The 19,240-nt window shown below is 46.2% G+C and overlaps 1 protein-coding gene across 2 annotated transcripts in view; it reads right to left on the reverse strand.

Moving 5' to 3' along the window:
- Positions 1-2,433: 2,433 nt before the first annotated feature.
- The window catches only part of mfap2 (microfibril associated protein 2), a 38,076-nt gene continuing 21,269 nt past the window's right edge, over positions 2,434-19,240 (reverse strand). For both annotated transcript variants that reach the window (XM_068017387.1, XM_068017386.1), the window contains 3 exons: positions 11,776-11,863; positions 4,690-4,763; positions 2,434-3,684 (listed from right to left, as the gene is read on the reverse strand). In XM_068017387.1, the coding sequence (XP_067873488.1) occupies positions 3,581-3,684; positions 4,690-4,763; positions 11,776-11,863 (266 nt within the window). In that variant the 3' untranslated portion in view covers positions 2,434-3,580. The remainder of the gene's footprint in view (positions 3,685-4,689; positions 4,764-11,775; positions 11,864-19,240) is intronic.

The raw sequence follows: 19,240 nt of genomic DNA on the forward strand, positions 1-19,240 counted from the left end.
GAGTCTGAATTGCCAAATTTGAGATCCTAAGCTGCCCCGTTGCCTAGAGCAGGCAGTCGGCTCTAAATAGGATGGGCCTAGGATTCTACCGTGGAACCTATGGCTGGAAAATCCTTTAGGGTTTAATTTTGGCCCATGTATTTAGGCCTCATGCCCTGCATTGCTGTATTCCCAGTTTATTTAGTTTAAATCCAGTTGATCTCATCACTAAACTCCTCGGATGCAACATCATGTCCGGGGAAATAATTGAAGTGTCAAGAGAAAAGCCAGCATCTGAAGCAAAAAATAATCCCGTTTTACTCTGTCAAAATGCTTCTGAGGTATTCCTGCCATCAACGCTATATTGCAGTGTAAAGGACACTAATTCGCAGTCTCAAACGATGTCCTATACACAAATCCTTGTGTATTCCAAGAACTGCTGTTGGTTGCAGCACAGAATATGACCACTAACGAATTAGTGTCGAGAAGAGCAGCACACTCGCTGCAAGAGCACAGGTCTGTGCTGAGGGCCCTTCTCAGAGCCCACTAACAGCAACATACAAACAGCAGAACAGGCATGTTTTAACCTTTTAAACCCTGCCCATGTGTGAAGGCACCTTAATCTCCTCAGTGTGTTTGCGGATATTTAAGCACCATTAAAAATAACTATTTCAAAAAAATAAGATGCAACAGAAAGTCAAGTTTGATAAACTGAAGACATCCTGAACTCCTCAGCAAAGTCTCTGAATCCAGTATTAGCTCATATACCGTTTCACCCATAAAAGCTGCTGAGTCTAGGCTGAGTCTAGGGTGTTACAGTACTGCTTTCCTGAGGAGAGTTACAGAGAGGAAGGCTTCAGCTGACAGTAAACGTTTATGTTCATACTTGGCAACAGTACAACAGTAACTATCACAATCCATGGGGATACAGCAACCCCATGGAATCTCAGTGTGACCTAGTGATTATCAAGTTGTGAACCCCAAATTAGTTAATGTGCTGGTCCAGTGAGCTGGATCTTGGAATCCAAGAAATGACTGATACTAATGTATGCATGCTTAACAGATTTGTCTGAAACCACTTTGCTAATTTAACAGATATGTTAACGTATTGTGTTAACACCTCCATTGGCAGGTAAATTTAGATCAAACAAGCATGTTAAGCTTTCCAGTGCTAATATTGCACAGAGCCATGTCTGGGCTGTAATTACTATAGATATAAATCCCTGAATAGAAATTGCACAGTGATACCCTTTAGATTGGAGAAAGGTTTATATAATCTGAAACATAGAGAGCTGCCTAGGTGTGTGTAATGAGGCTGTACAGTAATACTGAGGGTTGAAAAAGCAACAAGAGTGAAGCTCTTTGGGTTATTAATGCCTAGGAGTGTGTTACAAGATTGTGGTAGATGTCCAGGAGTGTACTACAAGGCTGCCTGATAGTGTGTTACGAGTGGGAATCAGTTGAGGAGTTCATATGATAGCAGACACATGAGCATAATGTTCAGTGTGTGAACGTCCATTGAACCTCTTAGAGCATATTCCTTCTTGAAATACTTATTTTATGATATGCATAATATGTCTTATTATTACCCAGACATGTTTGGGGGAAGGGGATTCAGATCTGTGGCACATGGTGACACTGTGTGTTGTGACATGGAATAGGTATTACAGTTTACAAACTTAGTTACGCTCATTGCCAATACAAACTTCTCATTATTGAAAACAAATCTTTGCCCCTGATCCCTTTTGTTCCAATAAAATCAGCACCGGACCTCAAACCATTCAAAAAGGTGTCAGCTAAATATCTGATTAGACAGGACTACAAGTGTCAGGGATATGCACAGATCGAGATTATCAATGTTCTAATGGACTCAATGAATTTGGAGGCGGGGGGATGGGAAGAGTGGAAAGATGCCATCTGGTAAGGGCAGGAGGCCAGCGTTGGTTAATGGGGACGTGAGGCTGGATGAATATTTCAGTGTTTTGCTTGATTGTCTTTGGGGATCATGGTGTATTTATACAGAACTTTCCCTCAGGAGATTAAAAGGTGGGGGAAGGAATTCATGAAATAGTAGATTGTACATAGACTGTGGAAGGAGGTTAAATGGGTGGGGTAGGGTCATTGCTAGCACAGATTGTGCAGGGTCAGTGGAAGGAGTGAGCTCGATTGACCAAATGGCCTGCTCCATTTCCAGCCTTTGTTGTCTCCTCATAAAAAGTTCCATTTTAAGTGTTGGGACTGTGTCACAGCCTACCACACTCTAAGCCACATGTTCTGGAACCTGTATAGTTCTATTTTGTAAACGCTCACTGCCAATACAAACTTCTCATTATTGAATGAGAATTCAACAGCTTTGTGCTGTTGGTTTTGCTCGTTTGGGTGTGGTGACTGTGGTGGTTCCATCAGAGGGAGAAGAGTGGCCGCCCCCATCCCCGCCCCCACCCCCACCCCCAATGCTATGTATCACTGGCAATGACACAGTATTTGTTTGCATTCTGTATGATTATTTAAAAAATGTAAAACCAGTAACAGTTGCGTTCAGGGGCACTGAGGTGAGTCCCGAATGGGAGCTGAGCCATTCCAGGAAAAAATCACGCTCCAGTGGCTGTTAGCGCCTCCTAGTGTCCCATTCAGTGCAGCGGAGGCCTGGGAGTAGGTTGGCTGGAGTGAAGGGACTTGTGAAAGAGATAGAAAAACAGAAGGCTCTAAAAATTGTGTGAAGATTAGCAGAAAATGCTTAACCCATTCATGCTAAATATTGCCAATTTAACAGGTGTTAAGCCACTTAAAATAGTTGACAGAGGGATTTAAAAAGAACATTTTAAACACTCGTTTGCCAATCTTCGTACAGCATCACTTTCAAGGCCAAAGAGTCCACCTCGTTCATTCAGCTGAAAGACTCAGAATTGGGCTGGCAAACAGGATCAGTGCAGTGTGAGTTTAAGTCCACTTGGAGTGTATTCACACACTAATCCCTCCTTTGCCCTGAAGCTAAAGGTGATGTGTGACCGGCTGGGACTGAATCAATTTTCAAATGCAAAAACCAGTATAAACCAGATGCAGGATGGGTTTTGGATACTCAATTCATTCCCAACTCCAGGCATCATGTGGCTTCTACTTCCTTCGCAAACTTAAAAATTTCTAATACTCCGGACTGGCAGGTCAGCAATAGATAACAGTAATGTCATGAAAGGAAGCGGATAGAGGATGGATAGTAAATTCAGTGCGAGGTACTCTCCATCCACTATCCTTCGAGGCCAGCACAATGCAGGCAACAAGGAATGGCAAAGGCTTTGGTTCATGAATCATTACGGTAACATGGGTAAAAAGCTGGAATGACTGACTTTCCAAGGCTTCATGTGTAACCTGCATTGTAGTGGTCCCCTCCGACAAACAGTAATAACCTATTACATTATGTGCACAATCAAAAACGGGCTTTGTCTTGAGGTTTATATGAAAAATCCCCCAGCACCATCAGTTAGAAATATGAAAATGATCCCTCTAAATTACTTCATGTAATATTATTGATATATATGGAGATTCCTCTATCTCCTGGACCAAGGCTTCATGCGTGGCCTCTTCGCCAGTTTGCTTGTCTTTCTCAACAGGAGCCACAGCTCTTGTCGCACGATGAAACCATCTGAGCACACAGCCCACTGTTGGCCATGATCCCACACTTTGAATATTTGTCTCGGCACAAGTCAGCTGGAAGGGAGAAGGAGAAGGTGAGAACGGGGGAGAGCAAAAGGATGTGGATTAGACAATCTTCATAAGGGAATACACCCCATAGTGAACAGTCAGTAAATTAATTTGTTTCTTTATAAAACGCAGTGCGGTCACACATGCGACGTGCAAGGCCGGCCAAGCGTCCCAGGCTTTAAATGCTACCACTGGGTGTTACAGTTTCAGGGGATCATTGTTGCAGACAAGGTTGCACAGTCTCTGACTAGCTGTAGAAAGGAATGTTGCTCTTTCAGCATCCTGCACACACATCCCTTCCCCAGGAAGCACCAATAGGTGCTTAAAAACATCCCATATTGTTGCTAACATTAGCGAATAGGGGGAAAGTTCTCTGGCAGTCATGCTTTTCTGGCAGCTAACTGACTATGTTCAAAAGTTAGTTTTTATGCACAGTATCCAAATCGGATACCATTTTCAGAAATCTGTGGTGGTTCAACAAAAAAAATCCCACATGGTCCAATCCCACTGGTACTATTCCTCTCAAGCCACAAAGCTTCCTGTAGAAACATCTCCTTCTGCTCCATTCTGTCCTCTGTGACATTAGAAAACACTGAAAGCCGGCATAGTGTCCCAGGATGAAACTAACTACACTAACACAGGAAGACTGGATAGGGGCCTTGCAGCTGACCCTTCCAATCTCTACTGCAGTAGAATGAAAAAAGGAGATATCAAACCACTGCACTGTATCTCATCTCTCACGCTCCAAAAACTGACCCTGAACACCAGTAGAACAGGGATGAATAAGAGTGCTCCAGCACACCTTCTGATTATAACCAACACCTCTTGTATCCCTGACTCCAGGCCTCCCAGAAAGACCTCCAATGTCCAGTGGAGCCATGACAGGAATCTCCAGATTCCCTAAACCCAACCTCATGCCTGCTCAGCCTACTGCCAGTGGCATGTTACCATCCCTGCCTGCCATGTGGCAGAGCTCCCCATTCCGTTGTGATTCTGAGGCCTCACACTCACCTCTCAGTAGCTCCTCGTGGGCACAGACAGTGCGAACACAGACCTCCTTGTTAACCACATAGACCCTGCGAAGGCTGCAAATCAGACAATGTGAATGATGGGTACAGAAAACAACACAAGCTGCAGAATAACTGAGATTTGTCCAGTTGAAATTCTTCCTTCAGAACAGTTTCTCGATTTCCGATTTGATTTAATTGCCACACCCTCTTCCACCCGTGACCTCCCATCAGATCCTTACAGCATGGGCTGATATGGAGGAGGGTGTGGGGGTGGGGGCGATTTAAAGAGCCTCAACTCCTTTCCAGGATGTTAATCATTATCTGGCATAGTACGGCAGCTCATAAGGCTCATATAAAGCCGTATGGCCTGGCAGAGTGAGGGTGCCTGCAGTTTCTTTACAGATCCAATTACGGTGAGGGTGCCTGAAAGAGAAGTTTGTAATTCAGGATGCCTCACTTTACCAGCTAAAGGTCATTATATTTTATTATTTTCCACAGACAGGATTTGAAAATATAGGCCTCGCTATTAACCTCCCCATGACTGGGGGCGGGGTGTTAAAAAGTGAAATGGGCAGAACGCAACCCCAACACACTGTGCGTGTGCTCCCAGCCATTTCTACTGCAGCAGATATCAGGGTTTCTGAGTTTCCTGCCATGGAGAGACAGGAATCTTAATTAACATTTTAAATCCCGCTCCCACAGGGCAACAGTGCTGCATGGGGTTTCCCAGGGGCCAGTGAAACACAGGTGCCAACTGTTGGCTCCCTGGCAGGAAACAACAACAACTTAAATTTATATAGTGCCATTAATGTAATAAACCACCCCGAGGTGCTTCACAGAAGCATTATAAAGCAAAGTATGACCGTGCCACAAAGGGAGATATTTGGTCAGATGACCAAAAGCTTGGTCAAAGAGGTAGATTTTAACAAGTATCTTAAAGGAGGAAAGTGAGGAGAGGCAGAGAGGTTTAGGGAGGGTTTTCCAAGCTTGGGGCCAAGGCAACCAAAGGCTCAGCCACCAATGGTGCAGTGATTAAAATCAGGGATGCACAAGAGGCCAGAACTAGAGGAGCACAGATATCTCGGAGGGTTGTGGGGCTGGAGGAGATTACAGAGATAGGGAGGGGCAAGGCCATGGAGGGATTTGAAACCAGGATGGGAATTTTAAAATCAAGACGTTGCTTGACTGGGAGCCAACGTAGGTCAGTCAGCACAGGGGTGATAGGGGAATGGGAGTTGGTGCGGGTTAAGACACAGACAATAACAACTTATTGCGCCTTTAATGTAATAAAAGCATCACAAGACGCTTCACAGGAGCATTATAAAACTAAATATGACATCAAGCCATGTTAGGCGATATTAGGTCAGATGACCAAAAGCTTGGTCAAACAGAGTTGCAAGATGTGAATGAGGTGCTGCCATTAAGATCAGCAGGATCTCCGCATCCCTGACTTTTCCAGGCCCATCGATCGTTTTCGACTTCACCCGCACCCTCCTTGCAAATATCGGGCCACAGTCACTTTTCAAGTTGGGATTTTAAAAGTGTAATGTCAATGTGCTTCGATGTTGCTTCCACATAGATTGTTAGCCTATTTTGGCAATTGAAACACACTTTACACCTATCGGGGCTAATATTAAGTTGGGGCAGGATTAGTGTATGGGGGTGGAGTCCAAGGTGGGTGAAGTATCCGAAAGAGGAGGAAAATGGAATGAGGCTGGGTCTCAATTTAATACTTCACATCTTCCTACGTACCTGGCAGGGGAGAGACCATGATCGGTGGCTTTTGATCCTGTCCTGGGTACTTTGAGCAAATGGCTATAACCAATTCTAGAGCTTCGGGCCAAGGAGTGCGCAACACCATTCGGGTGGTTGTGAAGGATAAGGAAGGAGTTGCATCGTTTGACCGCATCTTCTTCATCCGGAGAATCCTCATTGATTGCTTCCAAGCTGCCGACATCTACTGCCTGCAGGACTTCCTCAGCAGTGGGTATTTTGACGTGACATTTAAGAATGTGGTGGGTTGCATCAAGCTACTGAAGGTCTTCAAAGAGAAGGGAAACCAGGCGCCGCTGTCCATCCTCGCAGCAGAGCCGCTCTTTACGCTGCCGTCACAACGTGACCGGGTGGTGACAATTCACCTCTATAACCCCTATGTTCCTGTCGTGGACGTACTCACCTTCCTAGCCAGGTACGTCGAAGTGGTCGGCAGCAGCACTGATGTCAGGGACCCGTTTGGGATTTGGACCAGTAAGCGGCAGGTCAAGGTGACCTTGAAGGTCGATGCCAGTGGAGCCATCACCAATCCGCCCTCCAGCTTCGCTATCAGGGGAAATCGAGGCTTCTTAGTCTATGCAGGGCAGCCCAGAGTTTGTCGCACCTGTGGCAAATCTGGTCACATGGCAGCTAACTGCAGCACTGTTGTCTGCAAGAACTGCAGGAAGGAAGGCCATCAGACCAAGGACTGTAAACGAAGTAAGTGTTGCAACCTGTGTGGTGAGGCAGGTCACCTCTACAAAACCTGCCCCAAACGTTGCCTCAGCTGTGCTCAGGTGGCAAGCCCCAAGGGAAGGCCGGGAGAAAGAACAACGAATGCGTCGGGTGCTGGGAAGGAGACAAACAACCCTCCCCGCAGCAAGGAAAGCCCACCTGAGAAGAAGAAAGGGGAGGCAGCTGAAACCAGTGATCCAACACCTTCCCTGAGCCCGGAAACCCCCCTCCACAGCCAGAGTCAATGGAGGAGGGGGCAGCTGATGGTGAAAAAGGTCAATGGCAAGTGGTACAAAAGAAAACCACAAGGAAAAATCTGCCTAAAGCGGAACAGGTCACCACCCAAACCAGTGGCAAGAGGAGGTTACCATCTGAGACAGACTACAGCAGGTCCTCTTCACTGGATGAGGAAGTGTCGGAACGACGGCACCTACAAAAGAAACAACAGAACTCAAGGGAACTGGAAGATGAAGCCCCCCAGCCCCTGGGCACTGAAAGTTGTGATGAGCCCAATGCGCCCCAAAGCCAAGGCGCCGAACCCAGCAACACGCCCAGCGCATCCCAGCTCCGGGACACTGAGGGCAACGACACATCTGGTGCGCTCCAGCTCTGGGAAGCCAGGAGCAGTGATGTTTTCGAGGAGGAAACAACAGCAGAGGACAGCCCAATCCTTGCTGTCTTCAAGACTCCCCCGATCTCACCTCAGCAGAACAAACCCTGCAAGAGAATCCAGGAGGAGTTTCTGAGCCCCACGAACGTGAAACAACTTGTGTACACCATGGGTATGCAGGAACATACCAAAGGACTGGGTCTAGCAAGGACAAATGGTGTGGGAAGCAACAACCAACTTAAAAAATGGGTATCAGGGTTGCTTCAATTAACGTGCGTAGCATTAAATCCACTGCGCGATGTGTTTCAACCTTGGACTACTTCGCCAAGGTCAAAGCTGACCTACTGTTTCTGCGGGAGTGTGGAATACCACACCTCAGCACCTACAGGCAATGGTTGTGATCGTGGTCCCACGGGCCATCGATCTGGTCAGGGGGAAATGGGTATTCTGCTGCGGGGAGGTAATTTCACCATTTCTGAGGTAAAGGAGGTGGTGGGTAGTCGCCTCCTCGTAGCAGATGTAATGTACAACAATGCTCTGCTCCGGTTGATCAACGTGTATTCCCCAGTTCAATGCAGCGAGCGGCTGACCGTCTTCCAGCAGCTCCCGCTGCTGCTGGCGACGTCCAGGCCGGTCATCCTAGGCGGTGACTTCAACTGCATCATTGATGCAGCTGGACGATCTGACAGTGACGAAAGCAAACTGGACGCTATGTCCAGATTCCTAATAGATACAGTAAAAGATGCCAAACTGCATGACGTCTTCAGCAAACCTGCAGACGGAGCGCAGCGTAGATACACCTGATCAAGATCGGACAGTTCTGCCCGTTCCAGGATTCACTTCCTGTTTGTGTCCTGTGCTGTCACGGTCAGATCCACCGATGCCAAGCCGGTATTCTTCTCCGACCATTGCCTCTTACCGGCCGACTGTCACTTACAGGATGACCAGCAGGTTGGCAGGGGGACATGGAAGCTCAATGCTACACTGCTAACCCAGAGAACATTGAGGAACTCAAAAGGGATTACAAAGGTTGGAGAACCATGAGACCCCTCTTTGAGTCTCCGGTGCACTGGTGGAGACGATCAAGGAGAACATCAAGAGGTTCTTTATCTTCAAAGGTGTTCAGAGGGCGAGGGAGAGACAGAGAGAAATGTCCCGACTCCAGAAAAGTATGCAAAATCTGCTCTGGCTGCAGTCGATGGGGGTCGAGGTCAAGGAGGACCTCCATGAGGTGAAGAGCCAGCAGGCCTCGCTCTTTGCCACAGAGGCCTCCAAGATCATCTTCCGGTCCAAGGTCCGCTCCATTGAGCAGGATGAGATGTGCTCGCGTTACTTCTTCCAAAAGGTACACAGAGAGAGCTCTGTTATCAGCAGCCTGAAGGAAGAGGATGGCTCGGTAACGTCTTCGCAGTCCGACATACTAAGGATCAGCAAATCCTTTTATGCTGGGCTGTATGACGCGAAGCCCACAGACAGCAGAGCCTCCCAGGCCTTCCTGTCATCTATCACAGGATACACCATAAGCTGAGCATGTGGGGGCAGCGAACTCTTTCCATTGTGGGTAAGAACCTGGTCATCAGGTACGAGGCACTCACTTTGTTGCTGTACGTGGCGCAGGTCTGGCCCATACCCCACTCCTGCGCCGTGACGGTCACCCGAGCCATTTTCCGCTTTATATGGGGATCCAAAATGGACCGGGTCCAGAGGGACACGCCGTTGATAAGGGCGGGAAAAATGTACCCTCATCCTGATGACTACCTTCGTGTGCGGCTGCATCAAACTGTGCGTAGACCCCCAGTACGCAAACTCCAAGTGTCACTACGTGCTGAGGTTCTATCTGTCCCCAGTGTTGCAAAGGATGGGTCTGGTTACATTGCCGTGGAACGCTCCATCCAGTTGGACCGTGCCATACCACCTATCCTTCGTGGAAAAGTTTCTACGGAAAAGCACCTTTGACCACCAATCCATCAGGCAGTGGTCTGCACGGAATGTCCTCAAGGCCCTACGGGAAAAGATGGTGGATCCGGTCAGATGGTTCCCTGAGCAGACTGCCAAAGTTATTTGGCGGAATGCCTCATCACCAGAACTTTCAAACAAGCACCAAGATATAGCTTGGCTGGTGGTGAGAAGAGCCCTCCCTGTCAGATCCTTCCTGCACACCCGGAGTCTCACCTCCTCTGCACAATGCCCTTGAAGTGGTTGTGGTGGGGAAGAGACTGTTGCCCACCTCCTTCTGGAATGTGTCTTTGCAAAGCAGGTGTGGAAAGAGATGCAGTGGTTTTTGTTGAGGTTCATCCCAAGCAGCTCTGTAACACAGGAGTCTGTGCTCTACGGGCTGTTCCCAGGGACGCACACCGAGACAAACATCAACTGCTGCTGGAGGACTATCAATTCGGTGAAAGACGCCCTTTGGTCTGCCCGAAACTTGCTGGTCTTCCAGCGCAAAGAGTTGTCCACCACCGAATGTTGCAGACTGGCACATTCCAAGGTCCAGGACTACGTGCTGAGGGGCGCACTAAAGCTTGGGGCAGCCGCAGCAAAGGCTCAATGGGGAAAGACCACAGTGTAAGGTCCCCCCACCTAGCTGAACTGAGGGGCTGGATTCATGGGAAACCCCTCAAACTGTATCGGGAAAATATTTGTTTTGCTGTAAAATGTACATGGCATGAAAAATGAAATGGAAGGGTTGTGAGGCAACTCACTCCTGTATTGAAGGAAACTGATCTCTTTTGCACTCTTTGTATTGTTTGACTTTGTGCTTTTTGGAACTGTTTGGTAATGTATTTTTTATAGTTTTTTATGAATAAAGTATATTTTGGAAATAAAAAAAAAATTTGTCTCCTGCCCAAAGCTGGCAGGAATGATGATGGGGGTTGGGGAGGGGGTGGGGGGAGTGAGAATTGGGGTAGGAGATGGATGCCAAGGGGACACACAGTCCCCAGTATAAGGCAATGTGCTGGGGGGTGGGGGAAGGACGGGCAGGGGTCTATACAAAAACAGATGCCTGTGTGAGGAGGGAGGGGGATGGCAGGAGCAGGGGAGGCCCGAAAATGCCTTCCAGACCCGGAGAAGCACTCCTGCTCCTCCTGGCTTCCAAGGAATCCTGCCGAAGATTTAAAGATACAACTTTCCTTGGCCTCTCTGGCCACTCTTCTGTCTTCCATCAGGGTTTATCCGGCGGATTTTCCACCGAGTTGTAATTAAAGATCGTTATATGGAATCAATTAGGTCCTGCCCGCCTGTCTGTAACTGACTTGAAAATGGTCTCGGCGGAATGAAGTCACCTCAGCCAGTAAATCGACCCATCCAATTTGAACATCTCTCGTGTATTGTTCCCACCCGACCATGTTTAGGGCTTAAAATTAACCGTCTCCCTCCCCCTCACCTCCACAATTGAGTCAGAAAGCCTTGGATTCCTTTTTTGACTGTGAACAAAAAGGGTAGAAGGTACAGATTAGGACGTGAGGTTAGATATGAGAGAGGGACAAGGAGAAGACGTCGAATTTAGTCAAGAAGAATGTGTTCGTTATTTTTGTACCCTTCCTCGAAGACAAGCTCTACAGATTGAATGAAATGAATCTGATTAAAACTATTTCTCTGCACATTCACATGCTGTAAAATAAGCAGCTCAATGATTTGCATCAAGCCTCATCTCATCAAGTGTTTGCTTGGTCTGCCTTCTGAGAGAATGAAGATGTACACATGCAAAGACACAAATACCCAGTCCAGTTGACAAAGTGGCTGTTGTTGTTAGACTCCCAGTTTATACTATAGCACAAGGAGAAGTCGGGCAGTTAGTCAACTCCCACAAGAGTACCAGAGCTTATGGGAGTGTCTGTTGGCACCAAACCCAAGAAGGTATTGACAGCAGACTCAAATTTGTAACAATGGTATGAGAGTTTTACAAAGTAAGGTTTAAATGGAAGACAGCTTTAAGGCACCAACAAAACATCCTGAAAAAGGTAAATGGCGAGGACCGAGTGTGCTTACCTGTAAAAGCAAAGGCTCTTGAGGCACTGTTTGCAGGGTCTGTGTACAGAATAGAGTCTGGTGCATGGATACTGCTCCTCCCTACAATCTGAGAAAATGAAACATTGCTATAAGGGTTGGAAGTGGATCCAGCAGAAACAAGCATGACTGGTTCATCACACGGACCAGGTCAATCCCCGGCCTGTGCTGAGTCGGACCAGGTCAATCCCCGGCCTTTGCTGAGTTAGTTAATCTCAGCTGCAGCAACAGTAGAAACATGGGGGAAACAGGAAAAAAAAGGGTTCCTGCTCCTGATTGTGTTGTGTGTTGCTGTTGTAGTAGTAGTTGTAGATAAAGTCTAGGAGCCTGGATTAGGTCAACTAATGACTCTTTATTGTATATTGGTTACTGTTTAGACTCTCCTCAAGCATCCTTAGCTAGCTTCCTTGGTGTTGCTACTCTCTTCTCCCCAAGCCCATTACCATGTGACTATTACATCATAATTTCTACAGTGGGAGGGGTTGCTCTCACTGTCTGCAACATTAACCCTTACATGTCCTTATACTACAGGTTGCTCTACAGTGATTCCTGCTGGTAAGACATGAATGTAATTATCTGATGAGGACAGGATTGGACTCAGATGTGATGCCCCTACGGTTGAATAGCTTAGTGATGCTATCCAGATGCACTCATGAAGAGTGAGGGATCAGAAGATGTCCGGCTCCTTCCCTAGTAAGTGAGTTGATACCTTCAAGTTGATTGAGCTCTTTGATGAAGTAAGAGGGCTGATGAAGGTAGCGTAGTGGATGTTATCTATATGGACTTTCAAAAGGCATTTGATAAACTATCAATCAATTGACTTGTTAGCAATGACCGCGTGGATACTAAATTGGCTAAGGGGCAGAGAGTAATGGTGAACAGTTATTTTTCACATTGGAGGGAAGTTTGCAGTGATGTCCCCAGGGCATTGGTGTTGGGACCACTGCACTTTGAATGACCTGGACTTGGGTATATGGAGCATAATTTCAAAGTTTGCAGGTGAAACGAGACTCAGAAATGCAGTAAACAGTGAAGAGGATAGTAACAGACTTTAGGACTATATAGAGGGCAGGATTTTGCCACAGATTTCAGGACCCCGACATTGGGACCAAATGGACACCCTGAGCCCGCACTTGCTGGAAGCATGCACTCCAGCGCAATCTTCCCAGAGGCAGCCTCGCCGCCCAATCAGAGGGCCAACAGCTCTGGAGCCTCGGCAGCCCCACTGGGAGAGGTGGGCACCGCTGAGGCAGGTCAGGGACCCCCAAGGTCACCTCAACATGGAGGCACCTACGGAGGTGCAAAAATAAATCATTACTTCAGAAACCCCTCCGCATGGATCATTGGAGCTGCGGGGATGGAGCCTCCCGCTCCGATGGCCTCCTGGACTGCTGCAGGGAGTCTGCCTCCATTGAGCTGGCGATCTCCCTCCTCATGTGGTGGGGTTGTGGGGGGGGGGCCGTCTGCCACCGGCAAGGCTGGAAAATCACCCTAATTGGGGCCTCAATTATATAAGTTGGCTGCTCACCTCCGCGGTGCGGGCAGTTCATCCACATTCCTGCCCGCCCCTGGAAAACTTACCTGGCAGTGGGAATGTGATGGGCAGCCGTCCCGATGCGGCTCCTCCCTATTTTCCTGGCCTCGCCCGCCTCCTAGCCCACCAACATGGGGCCGGGAAAATTCTGCCCAGACAGACTGGTGAAACGGGCAAAGACATGGCAGATGAATATAACACAGAAAAGTGAGAAGTGATTCATTTTGGCAGGAAGAATGAGGAGTGGGCAATGTAAATTAAATGGTACAATTTTAGAGCATGTGCAGGAACAGAGAGACCTGGGAACGTATGTACACAAGTCTTTGAAGATAACAGGATAAGTTGAGATGGCAGTTAAAAAACCATACCAGATCTATGGCTTTATAAATAGAGGCATAGAGTGCAAAAGCAAAGTTGTTATGCTAAACCTTGAAAATACACTGATTAGATGCCAGTTGGAGTGTTGTAGCCCATTCTGGGCATCACATTTTAGGAAGGTTGTCAAGGGCTTAGAGAGGGTGTAGAAGAGATTTACTAGATTGGTACCAGGGATGAGGGGCTTCAGTTATATGGAAAAACTGGGGTTGTTCTCCTCAAAGCAGGGAAGGTTAAGGGGGGATTTGTTAGAGGTGTTCAAAATCATATCGGGTTTTGATAGAGTAAATAAGTAGATACTGTTTTCATTGACGAGAGGGTCGGTAACTAGCGGATTTATTTTAAATAATTGGCAAAAGAACCAGAGGAGAGATGAGAATTTTATTTATGCACCAAGTTGTTTATGCTCTGGAAGACACTGCCTGAAAGAGTGGTAGAGTCAGATTTAACAGCAACTTTCAAAAGGGCATTCTGTATATACTTGAACAGGAAACAAAATTGCAGGGCTATGGGGTAAGAGCAGGAGAGTGTGACTCAGCACAGCCATGATGGGCTGAATGGTCTCCTGTGCTATATGATTCTATGATGTGGGCATGTGTCAGTCTGGCTCACACATGAAAAAGTGCCATTTGGCAAACTATCACAAACTCTGGAACTGTAGCCTCTCAAACAGCTCTCGAGGAAAAGAAAGGAGAAATGTGGGGGAAGCAAAAAATGTCAATGTGTTTCTCTTTGATCTTGAGAAGTTATCTCTAAACGTCTGAAAATCAAGTTTAAATTAATGAAGAACAAGTTGTCCATTGTGAAAACCTTTTAAAATTACAGTGAAAGGCTAATCACATCATTCCGATTTTGTTTAACGTTTCATTCAGATTTGAGGAAATGGACTGTGCAACTGAAAGCGCATATTTTACAAATGATGGTAATAACTTGCAGTGACTGAACTGGTGCCAGCGTCAAAACAATCAAAGGATCAAACTATCTCTCTATAGTAACCACACAAAACGAGACTTCACCATGATATAGCATAGAATTTAATTTAACTCCTTACTCCACTGAAGGGAGACAGATTACATTTATGCTGCACCTCATAAATTCCGCAGAAACACCCTAAAAAGATTGAACTAATGTCAGCAATAAATTCATTTTGAAGTGCAGTTAGTGTTGCTATGTAAGTAAATGTCCACCACTGCTCACATAGAGCTCCAGATGATGAGTAGTCAGAAGGACTTGCTGGGAAGTGCATTGCCCTCTCATCACTCCTCTCTCTCTCGCAGGTCATGTACAAGAGCAGCCAGCTGCAGAGACTGCGGGACAGCCTTCCACCTCTGAGGTGCAGGAGGAGACCTCAGACGATGCAGCGTCACCTCGTTTCCGCGCACCCTCCACCAGCACAGATACTCTCACGTTGGTGGGTGGTCGTGGGTGAGTGTCAGGAGATCATAATCTGGTAAGCACAGCGCAGGTGTGGCCGAGCCATGAGTGCAGCCATGTCTCTGGCATGTGTGCGCATGGCATCCTCTGTTGAGAGAGTGGCAACCGTTGTGGAGAGCCACATCCAGCAAACCACACAGTATGCAGACCTGCATGCCATAGCCTCCTCCATGAGTTCTATAGAGCAAGAGGGTGGTGGAGTGAGATGTCTGGAGCCATCGCCAAGTGCTCAAACCCCTTGCCTGAGCAGGCAGGGACAAGTGTCTCGTGAAAGGGTAGAGGAGCAGCTGCCTGAAGCACCTGGGGGCAGGATACACCTCTGACCGCAGCCCCAACCACCACCCCCCCCACCCCCAGTCTGTCGCCAGGAGGCCACCAGCCTTACAACTATGGGCTGCAGCCACATCGGGGAGCCCATCCGCCGTCTGGAAAATCCAATTGATGAGTGGAGTGCCCTCAATTGGCACTTTATTTGGTCTAATTGTCTACCCACTACTGCTGGGCAGGTAGCCATCAACCCCCGCCCCCAGCCCCCCGACAGAAGCCATCACCCTGAAAGTAGGCCAGAGGCAAGAACATGGCGGCAGACTGGCACACTGGCTGGTAGCAAGATATTGCCACCATGCACGACTCCAAACCCACCTCTGCGTCTGTGGCAAAATCCAGCCCAATAAGTCTATTAGCTATTGTTTGTCCCATAGTTCGAGTCTTCAGTTATTATTAAGTGGTTCCATTCCTGCTCCAGTTTTAGCTCCCTTTATCCCAGCTGCCTGGATGAGCTACAACTGCCTTCAGGTGGGTACAAGCTCTCCCACAACGCGCCTTGCTGAACTGTTTTGACAGCTGTGTGGGGTCAGCAAAAGATGGACTCGGGTCTACAGCTAATGGATTGGCTTGTCATTCAATACAGGAACTAGAACAGGCCATTAGTCTGAAGGGAACATTAAAACTGCCAGTTGCGTAACCACTTTTGCATTATTTTACACTCTCCTTGAACCTATAATCTAATTCAATTTGAATTGTGGCTCCTGGATACAAGTTCAGCTCAGACACCAGGGATTGGGCCCGATTTTAACTCAGTCAAAACCCATTCACTTAGGTAAGAGTTAAAATCGGGCCTGATATCGATGTGTCTCTGTCGTGGGATTGGACAATACAGTGGGTCGACACTGACCTTTCCACTGTGGCACCTTGACAGACAATATCGGCTTAAAGAGACAGTGGGAGATGTACAATGCCAACTCTCAGTACCTCAAAATAGTTATTCTGAACAGCAAGTTGAAGGGTTAGGAGGGAGTGCAACTTTGTCCTAGTGGCTGTGTGCAGGATTCTCCAATCAGATAAGAGCTAAGCCAACAGCAGTGCCAGGAATAACGTTGCCAGTGTGCCTTCTTCCAGCACCAAACTAAGCATTTTCCTGCACAAGGCTTTGGTCCAAAGAGAAGAAGCCAAATTATACAAATTATTAGCAAGGGATGAAATATCGAAAGCAGCTGTTCAAATATTGTAAATCCAAAGGACTAAGTGGATGGCTCCAAGTATTCTTGGCAAACTCTCATTGAAACTTTATTCAGACTATGTTCAAACACATCCCATTTCATCAGAACAACCCTGCTAGGTGTAACTATTTTCATAATTCTCAGTTTTTTGGGGCAGAATATCAATCTGTCCAGTTCACTGAGCATTAACGAAACCCAACTAGTAGATATTCATTGTGTCCAGTGGTCAATTTCCTCTGCATGATCAAATCCAATAGTGACAAAAAAAAAAGGCTTTTTTTCAAAATAAGTTAGATTGTTTACTAAGTTCTTTGTTGTTGGCGACTGCAAACACAGGATATAATTGGGCACCGCCAGCTGTTTCTACAAGCTGCATAGATATACATTATGGGCTGGACTCACTCTGAACTATTGGCATCAATCAGAGTGTTCTGAAATTATTAGATGGTCATTGTCCTTGGATGGGGATCCATCTCATAGCTCATTACATTCGATAACGAGCATCCTATGGGCCTGTTTACAGTACATATTTGCTTGGTGGCTTTATTTGTCTGGGCACATGCCGCTTTGAAGACTGTGAATATCTAATCACCGGAATGTCGTTATGAAAAAGAGTTTCCTGTCCTTTGTTTTGTACCTCTTCAAAGGAGTTTGGTGGTCATGCATGGAGACAAGCAGTCAGTCTGACGGCAACAGAGAAATGGACTGGGTCAGTGATTCCAGGGTAGCATACAGCCACTTCAGAGTGCTTCAGAGATCAAAGAACAAAGAACAGTACAGCACAGGAACAGGACACTCGGCCCTCCAAGCCTGCGCCGATCTTGATGCCTGCCTAAACTAACACCTTCTGCACTTCCGGGGCCCATATCCCTCTATTCCCTTCCTATTCATGTATTTGTCAAGATGTCTCAGTTTAATATCAGGAGTTTCTGCAGGGAAGTGTCTATTCCTTATGATTCAGAGGCAAACAGTGATTTCTATATTTACTATAGACCTCCCGTTTGTACTTAATGCTATTTATTTGTGTCTTAGCACTCACTTTTTTGTTTATACAAAACGTATATAAATTTATATAGGTGTATATATTTATCTGTAGATTTACACCCTGAGCTGCAGTCTGTTGGAGTGTATATTAGTCAACTTACCAAAGATATGGAGATCACATAGTAAGATGTACTACATTCCAGTAAGCCAGAACACAGCAAAAGGGCTCACTGATTGACCAGTGGGTATTGTTATGTTTACATTGATACTGGGCAGATAATAGGTACAATGTGGCTCACAGGGGATGTGATGTCCATTTATGGGAGCAGCCAGTGATGGCAAACCCAAGGAATTATTGTAACAATCCCCAGAAGGTTAACAATGGCCTTCGCTAACTATTAGCCATCAGTCTATCCCTAATACTTAACCCTCAGTACAGCAGTGATCCTGAACACTCAGTCCATCCCTAATCATTAACCGTCAGCATATCCCTAACCCATACCCAGTCTACGTCTAATCTGGACATAGAATTACATAATAGCTCCAAGACAGAAACTGGTCGTTTGGCCTAACTTGCCTAGGCCATTGTTTATACTCCAGCCTTGTTCCACTATAATTATCTCTTCCTAGCCATCCCTTACATTCCCCAGATTCCTCCTCCTTCAAGCATGCATCAAGCCTCCCCTTAAATGCATCAACGCTGTCTGCTTCAACCACCCTGTGGGACTCGATTTAACTCTGTGTAAGTGAATGGAATTTGAGTGAGTTATAGCAGTGAGTTCCGCATTCTCATCACTTTCTGTGCAATGAAATTCCTCCTAAATTCTTCATTTGATCTATCAGTGACTATCTTATATTTATTGACCCTTGTTCTGGACTCATCCACAAGTGGAAACAGTTTCTCCCTATCCAGCCTATTAAACTTCTTCATAATTTTAAAGATATCCTTTTAGACCTCTCTTTTCAAGGGAAAAGAGGCCCAGCTTGCTCAATATTTCTTAATAATTGCATCCTTTCAATTCTGGTAATATCCTTGTAGATCTTTTCTGCATTTTCTCCAATGTTTAAGTAGCATGGCGCCACAACTGCACACAGTATTCTAAGTGTGATCTAACCAAGGTTCGATATAAATTTAACATTACATTCTTGCTTTTGTAAATAATTCTTCTAGAAATTAACTCGAGTACTTTGTTTGCAATCTTTATGGCTTTATCAACTTGTGTTGCTATCTCTAGGGATTCTGTATTCCCAGATCTCTTTCTATCCCATTTAGTTTCTCACCTTTTAACAACAACAGCAACTTATATTTGTATAATTCCTTAAATGTTCAAGGCTTAAATTATTCATCCTAAAAAAGTGAGCCCCTTTACATGTTGCCAAATTGAAATTCATTTGCCATTTATCTGCCCACTCTTCGAGTCTGTTTATCTATTCCTGTATTTTGGTGCAGTTCTGATTATTAGCTATATCTCCAACTTGTTCTCATTTGCAAATACTTTCAATTTTTCAGTCCAAATTATTAATGTATATGGTGAATAACAATGGTCCCTGTGGGACACCACTTCCCACCAATCAGAGAATCTGCTCTTAATTCCTACCCTTTGTTTTCTGTTTTGTAGCC

This window comes from Heterodontus francisci, chromosome 37 (assembly GCF_036365525.1).
Source record: "Heterodontus francisci isolate sHetFra1 chromosome 37, sHetFra1.hap1, whole genome shotgun sequence".
In the NCBI taxonomy this organism is placed as follows: Eukaryota; Metazoa; Chordata; class Chondrichthyes; order Heterodontiformes; family Heterodontidae; genus Heterodontus; species Heterodontus francisci.